The 12,257-nt window shown below is 38.0% G+C and overlaps 1 protein-coding gene across 2 annotated transcripts; it reads right to left on the bottom strand.

The window, feature by feature from the left end:
• Positions 1-7,463: 7,463 nt before the first annotated feature.
• Positions 7,464-10,522, bottom strand: LOC125704772 (dentin sialophosphoprotein-like). 2 transcript variants are annotated; one of them, XM_048970780.1, is made up of 7 exons: positions 10,401-10,522; positions 10,199-10,259; positions 10,062-10,121; positions 9,257-9,316; positions 8,929-9,138; positions 8,579-8,635; positions 7,464-8,478 (listed from the first exon to the last, which is right to left on the bottom strand). In XM_048970780.1, the coding sequence occupies exons 1-7, from the start codon at positions 10,436-10,438 to the stop codon at positions 8,155-8,157; spliced, it is 810 nt and encodes a 269-aa protein (XP_048826737.1). In that variant the 5' UTR covers positions 10,439-10,522; the 3' UTR covers positions 7,464-8,154. The 2 variants fall into 2 exon arrangements, with proteins under 2 accessions (XP_048826737.1, XP_048826738.1); XM_048970781.1 differs by having other exon boundaries at positions 10,074-10,121.
• Positions 10,523-12,257: the final 1,735 nt, after the last annotated feature.

Below are 12,257 nucleotides of genomic sequence, written 5' to 3'. Positions count from 1 at the left end.
TGCAAACAGAGCTACACCACACAGCTGCTGTGGTCGAACAGCAGGCAGAGAACAGAGCTTTAATTGAATAGACTCAAATTTCACAGTTTAACAGTCAGGGTTTTAAAGGGCTAAAATGGAGACCGAGATCTCTTTTAAATAACATTTTTCAGAGAGATTAGATTTTTAAGTGAACCATAAAGTTTTAATTCCAGTTTCTAACTGAACATGAAACATATTGCCCTCTTACTTATAATTCTCACTTCCACCTGTAACAATTTCATAATAAATTTTTGCCAACTAACATTTTTTTATAAAGTTAATATATTATTTGTCAGCTCCTGAAATGAGAGGCTCAGTGCTGTGATAATAAGTACCTAAGCTGAATCCATGAAATAATCTTTTTACAGGCCTTTCCCAGACAGTCAAAAAGGGAAAAGCATGTTTGTGTGACAGTCACACCTACACACTTACGCACAGCTGCGATACAGCTGAAGGTCGAATGCCTACACAGTGGTTGTGTTTATGACATTTGGCATCTTTCCTACCAAGCCAAGTAAACTTCTCTTAGGCTAACATTAGTAACTTTAGCAGTCTTACATTCAGTATACTGCAATTAATAAATGTTTCATTTTGTCTTGTTTTTTACTCCTTTAACTCTTTAACATTTAACACCTTCTTTGCCTAAGGGGGAATTTTTGTCATGTTGCAAAAATAACTCCCAGCAAAGTAGTCTGCTCTCAGAAGAAAGGACGAAAAAATAAATCAGAATATAGTGCAATGGCAGAGTGCAGGGCATTTAGTAGGCTTGGATGTGTGGAAATTTAATTACATTTTAATTAAAAGCATATGTGGAGAAACATTAAATGCAATCTCAATTTAAATAACAATACATCTGAGAAAACAGAACAAAAATTTTTTTTTTATTTTCCTTTTTTATTTACTACACAGTCCATGTACCTCTCTGTACACTGAAAAAATATGTCCTTCTTTCCTTCATGGATGAATTGCTTCATTGAAATGAATGTTCACTTTTATTTTATTTGTTCATTATTAACATTAAATAATATATAAATGTGAACAATTTACAAAATTCAAAGTCAGAACATATTTTTCACCTTTACTTCTGTGTTTGTATCCATAAGTTGCCAATATACAGGAAAAAGAAACAACATAATTTAGATTTGGTGGCAATCATTTTCAGGTACTTATGACATTTGGTATTGTTTTTTATGTCTTTTTTATTTCTTTATTTTCTCCTCCACTGTTCTGAGCTTCTGCATCAGGATTGTGGTGCTGATTGTTTGATTAGAGTTTGAGGACTTCCTGAAATTGCTGGTTGGGTACAGTTATTGTCACTGTATATGATGTTAGCCTAGTAGCCAGGCCCAATGGTCATTAGAATTGCATCAATCACTGAAATTACTGAAGTTAGCAGAATTACTAGTCACTGGAACTACTGGATTCCACTAGAATTGCTAGCGTCAGTAGAATCACTTGAATCACTAGAATTATTAGAACTGCTAGTCATTAGAATTGCCTGAATCACTAGAATTGCTAGAATCAGTGGAGTCACTGGAACTGCTGGAGTCATTCGAATTACTAAAACTGTTTGAGGCACTGGAGTCATAAGAACTGCTGGAGTCACTGGAGACATTGGAACTGCTGGAGTCAGTAGAATCCCTAGAACTCCTTGACTCACTGGAGTCACTGGAACTCTTGGAGTCATTAGAATCACTAGAACTGTCTGAGTCACTGGAGTCACTGGAACTACTGGAGTCATTAGAATCACTGGAACTGTCTGAGTCGCTGGAACTACTGGAACTGCTGGAGTTATCAGAATCACTATAATTGTCTGAGTCACTGGAACTACTGGAGTCATTAGAATCACTAGAACTGTCTGAGTTACTGGAACTGCTGGAGTCATTAGAATCACTAGAACTGTCTGAGTTACTGGAACTACTGGAGTCATTAGAATCACTAGAACTGTCTGAGTTACTGGAACTGCTGGAGTCATTAGAATCACTAGAACTGTCTGAGTTACTGGAACTGCTGGAGTCATTGGAATCACTAGAACTGTCTGAGTTATTGGAACTGCTGGAGTCATTGGAATCACTAGAACTGTCTGAGTCACTAGAACTGCTGGAGTTACCAGAATCACTAGAATTGTCCGAGTCACTGGAGTCACTAGAATTGCTGGAGTCACTAGAATCATTTGAATCACTAGACTCACCGGAACTGGTAGAATCTTTAGGGTTACCAGCAGCACTTTTGTTGTCAGAACCAATTGATTCATCATGATTACATGAACTGGCATCAGCTGAATCACATGAGTCATTGATAGTTGTCAAAAGACTTGAAGTTCCACCAAATGGATCGTCTCCCTGCATATTGTGGGCATCAAAATAATATGAATCTGGTTGTTGTTCAGATGATACGACTTTTGCTGGGCTTGGCACCTGCTCTTCAATTATTTTTCCATGCTGCATCTCAAGGCCATCTTCTTGGGTTTGATCGTTAGCTTCTCTTTTTTCCACTTGATGTCCACTGTTGTATTTGTCTTGTTTGTGTGTGTAAATACTGCTATTTTGATGATGGCTATACTTGTGCTCATTCTGTAACAAGTAAAAATGATCATAATAAAAATGTATTAAGTATGTTAATAGCGACAAATATCGATAAAGCTACATGTATCTTCATATTATGCATAGGGACATTACTCCCATTGAATACATTTCCATCTGTGATCTGGAAATAAGCACAGTTTAATAAAAATATAAGCATGACTCGGTCAATGATATTATAATAGTAGTTTTTGAGTATATACTTACAGCATGCACACTTTCATCATGTGAAATCTGAAACGTATAATGAAAAAAGTAAACAAATTCTTCCAAAAACCTCACATTAGTCAAATATAAATAATGTACTGCACTTACAGGAATGGCATTCAGTGTCCCAAACAGACAGACGAATAGTAGGGCAGGTACCATGGTGGCTTTTTTCTATAAAAAATGATAAATGCACAATTTGATCATCTTTACAAAACTTCATGAAAAATCAATACATACTAATGTAAGTCGCTCTGGCTAAGGGCGTCTGCCAAATCCTGTAAATGTAAATGTAAAATGGCATCAAACATTCTAAAATAGATACAATTTTTTTCAAAGTTTCATATAAGCAATAAAAAACACAACATTGTTTAGTCTTTAATTCTGTTCAAAAAAATTCTAAGGATCTTTATTTAACTTTAATGTATTTTATATATAGGATGCGGGGACATTGTACCTACCTCCTTGTTCTGCAGGTTTATATGCACCTATGCAATTGAGTGACAGCAGAGAGGCTTCTGAGGTGAAGTGATTGTATTCTGCACGTGTCTATTTAAACGGTCTCTAGAGCAACAACAAAAAAATGCAGACAGAATGAGAAGTGACGTCACAAGGCCTAATTAGCGTTCTTTAAAGGGGGTAAGAGCATCGTAGTCCTCTTTGTCTTGAACAGATACTTACTTTAAAATACACCTGAGAATTGTTAATGATAAGGCTGCCCGCAACATAATTGTGAGTTTTATTGCAGATATATGTTTTGCCTTCTAAATACATACAATTACTCCCGGAAGAAAAAGGAAAGCTTGTATTTATTCAGCTCCCTTCAGATGCATAAATTTCACTCATACTAGGAGTCATTTTCCAAAATGCATGTTCAGTATTACATCTTATGCTGATTCAGTCATTTTCTTTATCTGGGTTGGAGTTAATTCTTCACAAGCAATCTGGCAGTGCTAGTTTCTCTTTTCATTTCCTCTGGATTTAATAGACTCAGCATCTTTTAAGCATGGAGCAAATAGAAGAATTTATAGAAAAGTACTCCGTACTCATGGAGAAATGCTATTACCACCTAAAGAATAGATAAAAGGACTCAGACAATCTCCTCACTGCCAACATTGAGAAGAGTGTCCTCAAATCAATAACTTGAAAATCAATAAATTGGAGATACATCGGAAACTGCAACAAGTTTGCTCCAGTTTGGAATACAATCAGACTGAAATCAGGGCTCTCAAAAATTACCATTTTTAGCAAATCAGCTTAAAGGAGATAAAGAAAAATCAATAAATACAATGATTAAGGATTCACAAGGAAACAGCTTATATTTTCCAGAAGACATCAACACTGCATTTCAGAATTCAGCAGTCAGTTTTATCCTTCTGTTAAAGATTCAAACCCATTACATATAGACACTTTCATAAAATAACACGGATGTCACAGTGTGGCATACTGAGGGTGGGGGATTTTTTTGAGCCCATTTATATATTTTTGACTAAGAGATAAGAGTCTTAATTCGATTTGCTTTCATGTGTTTTTAATGATTTTCAATTTATTTTTTTTACATTTAATACCACCCAGATGGAGGAGAGAAACCAAAAACTCACAAGTAAGGAAAAAAAACTTCCGGGAGTCAAAGGTCAACTGGCTGCCCAACCCTCCTGGGCATACTTACATTACTAAAACAGAAAAGAGTGGACTTGCTTGCTAAAAGCTAGGTGTTAGCTGTGATTAAGGATTACGGAATTCAATTCAATTTATTTGTGTAGCACGTTCAATTTCAGTGAGAAAGCCAGAAGCTTCTTTTAGGCACACTGAACAGGGGCATATGGCTTCTATACCGGATTCCCTCCACTGGCTCCCTGTGTGGCTTAGGATCAATTAAAAAAATAATAATTTGCTTTTAAATCACAGCATGGTCAAGCTCCTTCTCACATTTCTGACCGTATCCACGAAACCATCGAGATCAGCAGACTGCTTTTTTCTAGTAGTTCCAAAACCTAGATTGAAGCAAAGATGTGATTGAGCATTTGCAGTCATTAACCCAAGCTTTGGAATGAATTACCCCTCTATGTAAGGCAGGCCACGACATTGTCATCTTTTAAATCTTATCTCAGAGTGTATTTTTATTCCTTAGCTGTTAAATCAATTTGAGAGCCTTGTTACGTGCCATAAGGTTTTGGGTTCATGCCGCAAGGGTTTACATATTTTTATGTATTGTGAAATTTGCACCTGTTATGTTCTGGTCGGGCGTCATCACTTCTGGGTTATTCGTAGAAGAGGACTGACGAAAGCCCCAGCCCCTCGGGTACGCTCCTCTGCTTGTGCTTTCTGCTGTATTCTGTTTTGATTGCTTGTGTATGACTCTGGTTTTTGATCGATTGTTCTCTGTATTTGCCATTCCTGTGTACTGACCACCAGTTTATTTGTATATTTGGTCAGGGAGTAGGCAAGAGTGACTGACTTCTGTATCATTTTTTTCCTTTGTAGGTGAGTTAATTTGGGACTTGGTGCAGTAGATTGTTTTCTTTGTTTTGTCGGCCTGGGTCACTCTTGAGGTCTGTACCTACACTGCGGTGAGCAGTGAGCAGTCTGTTCCCACACCAGACGTCCATCCACACATCTGTCCTGTTACTCTCCAACCCCCTAGACTGGAGTTCATAACAGCCTTTTTATTGTCCAGTCACAAATGGTCCAATTATAAATTTGACTTTTATTTATTAATTACTCGTTTCTGTCTCCTGTTTTAATTTTCAGTTTTGTTTGTTTCATCCCCATGTTATTTGACCTAGTTTAGATCAGCTACTTTCTCTTGGCCCTGTGGTAGTTTTTATTTTGTTTATGTTCAATGTTTCTGTATCTTGCTGTCATGTATATTCATCCATCCATTTTCCAAACCGCTTGTCCTACTGGGTCGTGGGGGGCCTATCCTGGAAACAATGTGCACAAGGCAGGGAACAACCCTGGATGGGGGGCCAGCCCATTGCAGGGCACACTCACACACCATTCACTCTCACACGTACACCTACGGGTAATTTAACAACTCCAATTAGCCTCAGCATGTTTTTGGACCGTGAGGGGAAACCGGAGTACCCGGAGGAAACCCCACGACGACATGGGGAGAAAATGCAAACTCCACACACATGTAACCCAGGCGGAGACTCGAACCCGGGTCCCAGAGGTGTGAGACAACAGTGCTAACCACTGCACCACCAAGCCACCACTATGTATGTATATAACTCAGAAATCATATTGTTCAGCACTTTGGTCGACTACAGTTGTTTTAAAAGTGCTTTTTAAATAAACTTAAACTTGAAATTTGAACTAGCGATGTCTCTGTGACATAGACATGCTTTGCTGGTGGATTTTCAAGCATTATGGAGAAACTGTGCCAATTCATCTCTGTTGTATTATTTTGATGTTACTGCTGGGACAGTGCAAGACAAGATAACTGTCAAATTCTGTCAAATCACTGTACCTAATATCATCCATTCATTGTTCCAAAAATAAGGTCAGATGACATTAGACTGATTAGAATTTTAGGGGAATAGACTGCATTTTTCCATTAATATTTTCACCCAAGACAAAAGTAATGAATAATGAGCTCAATTAATTTTTAATTGCATTATTTAATTTGAGAAGGTAATTAGTTACGTGCCTCTAAACTTAAAGTTCTTCTTGCAGCTCAGTTTGCCCCATGTGGATGTTTTCTTGTTATCTGGCAAGTCTTCTGAGGAGGCTTCTCTCTCCAGGCGAGGTCACAGGCACAGGAAAACAACCTCTGCACCAGCAGCTTAAGCACAGTACAAGGACAGTATGTTCACACACTGATATTCCTGCCTAAGGCCTAAAACACAAATGAATGCCATTAAGCCCCCACCCAAGCTAGCACACACTTATTTCCCTCAGAAAGCCTTCCACAAAAGAACAACGCAGAAAATAACAAGTAGGTCGAAGCACTCTACAATTTACAAATGAGGTTCCAAATCACTTAAGCTACGAATGGATTTGCTATTTGACGATTGATCTGAAGTATGAGATAATTAACTACTTTCACGAAACAATTGCTTTCACGAAACGCACCCCAGATCTTTTGTTCTCAGTACTTGAACAGGACTTGTATATAAAGATACAATTGTGTGCCTTTTATAGACAAATAACAAGAATCCTGCTGGGGGCAACATGGGGTTTCTGCACATAAAAATTAGGCGATGGTAACATTTGTGTAATCAGTCTTCTTGCATGTAGAGCATGATATCATGTAATCGAGTTGGTCAATTAACCTTGATGGAGTGGGTGACCTGATTCTACTTAGGCAGGTTACCACTGAAAAGTACGAAATGGGACAAGGGAGGGGGGCAGGGCTGGATTGACCTCAGGTCACCCCACTGGAAGCCCGAGGAAGGAAGAATAGGAGAATCTATCAAATACAGTAGTGCACCTCTAACTCTAACTGTACAGTACCCTGGCCATTGTCAGGCCTATTTTAGCATGGCTTTAGCCCCTCTATGAACTGGCTAGATCATTAGAAATAATAATTACAATTACTAAAGTATATTTCATTATATTTTCTTTAACAATTTTATAGCTATCTAAAATAACCAGATCAAATAATTAAATAATGAATTTTCACTTTATTAAAACTTTATTATATTTTTTTTTTGTATTTTGTAAAATGTTCAATATATGTAAGACAACAGAAAATATCTGAGTATATGTTATACATTAAAAAGTACAAGATTGTACAGCTATATATTTTCAATTTCTGAATAGTGAAGTATATATAATGTAAAATTTATTCAATGGTTAATAAAGACTGTATACAATAGTTATATAGATAATATGACTAAAAACGTATATGGTTGTCTATTAACATTACGTTTGATGGCATATTGGATATTTCATACAATACAATGCAATATGAAATATGATGTAACACGTCATATAAACCACACTGTAACATAACCCTCTATTTATGTTTTTTGGGGTGAGTCCTTTGATTTATGAAATTCATTCACTATTACATTATGTAAAGTTAGCCAAATAAGTTACTTTTAAGTTAAAACTTAAAAGACGTAAATTGCAATTGCAATTGGAAGACTTTTATTATCATTATACCATTTATAATGCAACTGCAGAGCAACTACCCCTTTAGATGTGACAAAAAATCAAACATTCAATCATTTACACAGTAAATGTAAAAAAAAATACATTTACTGCGTGAATGTGTGAATGAGGCTGGCATATTGATTTTGAAAGCTTATCACTTTGATGTAGCACATAAAATGAAAAAAAAAATTTTGAAAAAAAAAACTACACAAACACTAGGATACAATGTTTTGTGGCATAATTACCAAAATTCCAGATCGCTCTGATCATTGTCAGGCCTTAATAAGCCATGGTTTGGATCAAACAGGTCATCTGATGTTTGGAAAGTATATTGTTTGCTCTCACAGTCATCTTGATTTATGGTGTCCTGGCATTCGCCTACAAACATATTCATTGTGGTTTCATTGCTCTCTGTATTATCACTGATCTGGTTAGTAGAGTGTTTTGTTTCAGCATGGTTTACCACCAGAGTGTCTTCATTACGCAGCCGTTCTTCCCCTTTGTCTTTGTTCTCTGTGCTGGCATCTGTACTCCTCACACTGGCCTTGAACCACCGCATCCAGCTCTGGTTTCAATAAATCAAGAACATAAAGGTTATGAATGTTTGTATCTGCAGCCTCCAACAGTACACAGTATGCTTTAAGTGATGATAAGACTGAGCTCACATTCAGAGTCTGCTCTTCCCTGTCATCTCTTTGGTTTCCAGCTGGAGTATGATCACTCTGTTCAGAGTTCAAGGCCAGAAATAATAAGTAAGCAGTGATTTAGACATACAAAGATGCATATGGTTACATACTTCAAATATACTGTCTTGTGAAAAAATGCATAATAATGAATTTACTGTTTTCAGGTGTAGTGTCCTCTTTTGAGGAGGAGAAAGACTGTGAGCATTTTTTTTTCATTGTCAAATGAACTGATTTATTGAGTGCTGTGTACAGCTCCCCCTCCCTTTAGATTCCCTTGCTGTCAGGCCACTACCTTTGAAATGACAAGCTATGGTTTTTTATTATGTTACCGTATTCTCCGAGGTGTTCTCAGAAGAATTTTCTGAGGTGTTTTCAGAAGTATTCTCCGAGGTGTTCTCAGAAGAATTTTCTGAGGTGTTTTCAGAAGTATCTTCTGAGGTGTTTTCAGAAGTATTCTCCGAGGTGTTCTCAGAAGTATTTTCAGAGGTGTTTACAGAAGTATCTTCTGAAGTGTTTTCAGAAGTATTTTCTGGCAAACTCTGCCATAGCAATAAAGAGTGAATTAGTGATATATTGGCACCCCAGTCAAATACAATGTTCACATTAAACTTTTTTATATTTATGTAATTTTAGCTTGCACAATTCATCAGCATCTACCTCAGGTCTTGAAATTTCACTTTGATCCAGACTTTGGAAAAAGAAACTTTGTAGCAGGGTCTGTGGATAACAATAAATGTGAAAGAAATCTGATAAAATACAGCAATATGTGACCGTGAATATATAGCTGATCATTAATTGTCTGAATCATTTGAAGATTTTCTACCATTGAATTAAAGATTGAAATCCTTCATTATGCTTTTAGAGGAAAGATCTATTATCCATTACTTTTTGTTTGTTTTTGGAATCTCACAAAGAACAATAAAGACAAAACCTGAAAGACCTAAGTATTTCACTATTTCAGTTATTTATCTCCTTGAGCAAACATAAACCAAAGACCAGTCCAATCGTTTAAACGATCAGGATTGAAAAGAAATGATGATTTATCGTTGTTTTTTTCTTTGCTATTTCAGAACCAATAGCAAACTAAGACAATCCTAACAAACTAATGGATTTTTTTAATAGTAAATTTATCCAGTTTTGATTTTTTTTAGACAAAAATGTTCATAAGAAAAAGACCATGACATCTTATAGTGCATAAAATGATCATGACAGCAGTAATTTTATAATCAACTACTAATGAAGAATAAATGAAAACCATAGTAAAACAATGGGAAACACATTTGAATAAATAACAGAACTTTGCTTCCAGAAATAAAGAAGTCAATCTTAATACAGAAAAATTTACACAATACAAACAGAAATGTCTGAACCTGTTGATTATAGTTCACCTTAATCCTCTTGATTTTTATTTGGACCTATCCAAATAAATACCATGCTTAACGATTAAGTTTTATGAACTTACAGTATTACTCACAGAATTTGTCTCTTGAGAACTTTCAACCAAATCATCTTTCTGAAATATCTGTTTAATGAAAGTAAGCAAAGTTAATATTTGAGAATAATAATAAAAACGTCATTTTTAATTCAATGAAAACTTACTTGTTTAGCAAAGGCAGTTGGCGTACAAAGACAGCAAACCAATATTAAGGCTGACTTCATCCTGGTGGGAAAAAAAACAAATGTGAATACAAAGTCTGACAGATTTCAGTCAAATAAACTTCCCTTAATAGTTACACAACATAAAAAAAAATATTAACACAGTTCCTGTAAATGTAAAATCTGTGTTTTTGCTTTGGAAGACCTGACTGATTGAGTGAGAAGTGGATGAAGGCTCTTCATCTCTGAGATGGTCACAAGCAGCCCTTAAATATCTGCACCGACCCACAGCTTAACAAAGCTGTTTATGAAAGTTTGAAGACAGAATTATCCACACAGTCCTCTCTGTACCCACCCACCCCCCACAACAACATGGTCACCAAGGGTCCCTCACTCCTTCCCATTTATTGTGAACCACGTTGTCAACATGCCCTTCATTTGGAAGCATGTTGAATGCAGGAGCCACTGAATAGGCCTGTGGGCTTCAGGGCACCACAGTCAGGGAGGAGCACGAGTCCTGCATAGCATCCGTCTTCCTGTTCTTCATGAAGAAAGGAATTTGGAGGGTTGTGCATAATACAGTCAAAGAATTGCAAAATATCTTGTGTATGTATTTGGCTTTTTACAACTGTCAGTCAAACTAATTATTCGGATACCAACACTTTCAGCCATTTTAATGGTGTGAAAAACGTTATCCTCACAATGTGCTTAATGTAAAGTGGATATACAAAAAGAATTTGAATCAGAATCTTTATTGTTCTTTTTCACATTAAATGCACTTTCATAATACATTCATGATGCATTCATAGAACATTCATAAGCAGCATGCAAGTGCACCTTAACATCCTCACATACCTTAACAGCTTTAATGTACATTAATAAACATTATAATATATACTAGATATTATATTAAATATTCATATAAGAATAATTCGCTAAACTGACACTTGTAAAAAAGCCAAATATATGTGCAAGATACTTTGTAATGGAGAGCTACTGAATATCAGCCAAAGGGATCTGACCATTTTTTTGAGTCCATTTTAATTAAAGAGTGGGATTTATGTCCGAACGTTAAGAATCTCAGCGTGTGCCAATACATTATTCCTGTATGCATAATGCAAAAAACATAAAATATGTGTAAAATCAGGTCCTTTTGTTTTCTAAGTATTATTTTATTCGGGATCCTGGCAGGTGGTGGAATTGGGCCCTCGAACTATGGGCGTATAGTGGCTTCTTGGGGCTGGGGGGCTGTGGTTGACATCTTGTGATGTCTGGGTGTCTGCCCTGGCTAGTGGTGGTGGGGGGAGCTTGGGCGGGTGCTGCCTGGTGGTTATGGGGCGTTGGGTCTGGAGTGCTGGTGGTGGCGGGGGCCGGCCCTGGGATGGGCGGTTGGCCTCTTCGGTGCGAGCCTGGGTACGGGGTCTGGGGTTCTGGCCGGGCCATTTCCTCAGTGGGTGCCTCCCTGTGCTGGGGTGGCCTGTGCTCCCCCCGGGGTGCCGTGGGGGGGGTGGGTCGGTTCATGTCTGGGCGTCCGGCCTGCACAGTGTTGGAGGTGGTGTGTCTCGGGCCTGGGCTAGTCTGCCACATTTTTGTTGTCGAGTGAATGACTGTCTGAGTGCGTGCTGCCCTTCGAGGTGGGGGGGGGGGGTGACTTTTGGTGCTGGTGGTGCCCTGGGGTGTTGTCACCAGGAGCCCCAGGTCCACTCCTTCCTGCACGGCGGTGGGGGGCTGAGGTGCCTACTGAGCCAGCTGGTTAGCTGGCTCTCCTTTGACAGGGGGTGAGTAATCTGCCCCCGGGCCTTATGAATCCCAGCCCCTCTCCCCCCTCATTCAACAACAAGCCACACATACATGTAGGATCTCGGGGTTGGCGTATGCCGTGCATGCTACGGTGGGGAGGGCCATTTACATGGCCTTTTACACTGTGCTGTGCGGCTTTCTGCCTCCCCCTGTTTTAATTGCACTTTAGTTATCACATACCAGTATACACACAGGGCCTTGGGGGGCGGGGACACTACTCAGAGGCTGGTGGTCAATTTTCCTGTTTTTGTATTGTTCCTCT

Source organism: Brienomyrus brachyistius, chromosome 12 (genome assembly GCF_023856365.1).
Source record: "Brienomyrus brachyistius isolate T26 chromosome 12, BBRACH_0.4, whole genome shotgun sequence".
NCBI lineage: Eukaryota > Metazoa > Chordata > Actinopteri > Osteoglossiformes > Mormyridae > Brienomyrus > Brienomyrus brachyistius.
Note: the sequence above shows the minus strand (reverse complement) of the source record. Positions and strands in the feature narration are given on the sequence as shown.

Excerpts from the sequence above, each read along its gene's own strand:
- LOC125704772 (XM_048970780.1), bottom strand. The coding sequence starts at position 10,438 with ATGAAGAGCCTTCATCCACTTCTCACTCAATCAGTCAG. Across the intron at positions 10,260-10,400 it reads CTTCTCACTCAATCAGTCAG|GATGAAGTCAGCCTTAATAT; the intron begins GTCTTCCAAAGC and ends TTTTCCCACCAG. Across the intron at positions 8,636-8,928 it reads AGAACACCTCGGAGAATACG|AGTGATCATACTCCAGCTGG; the intron begins GTAACATAATAA and ends AACTCTGAACAG.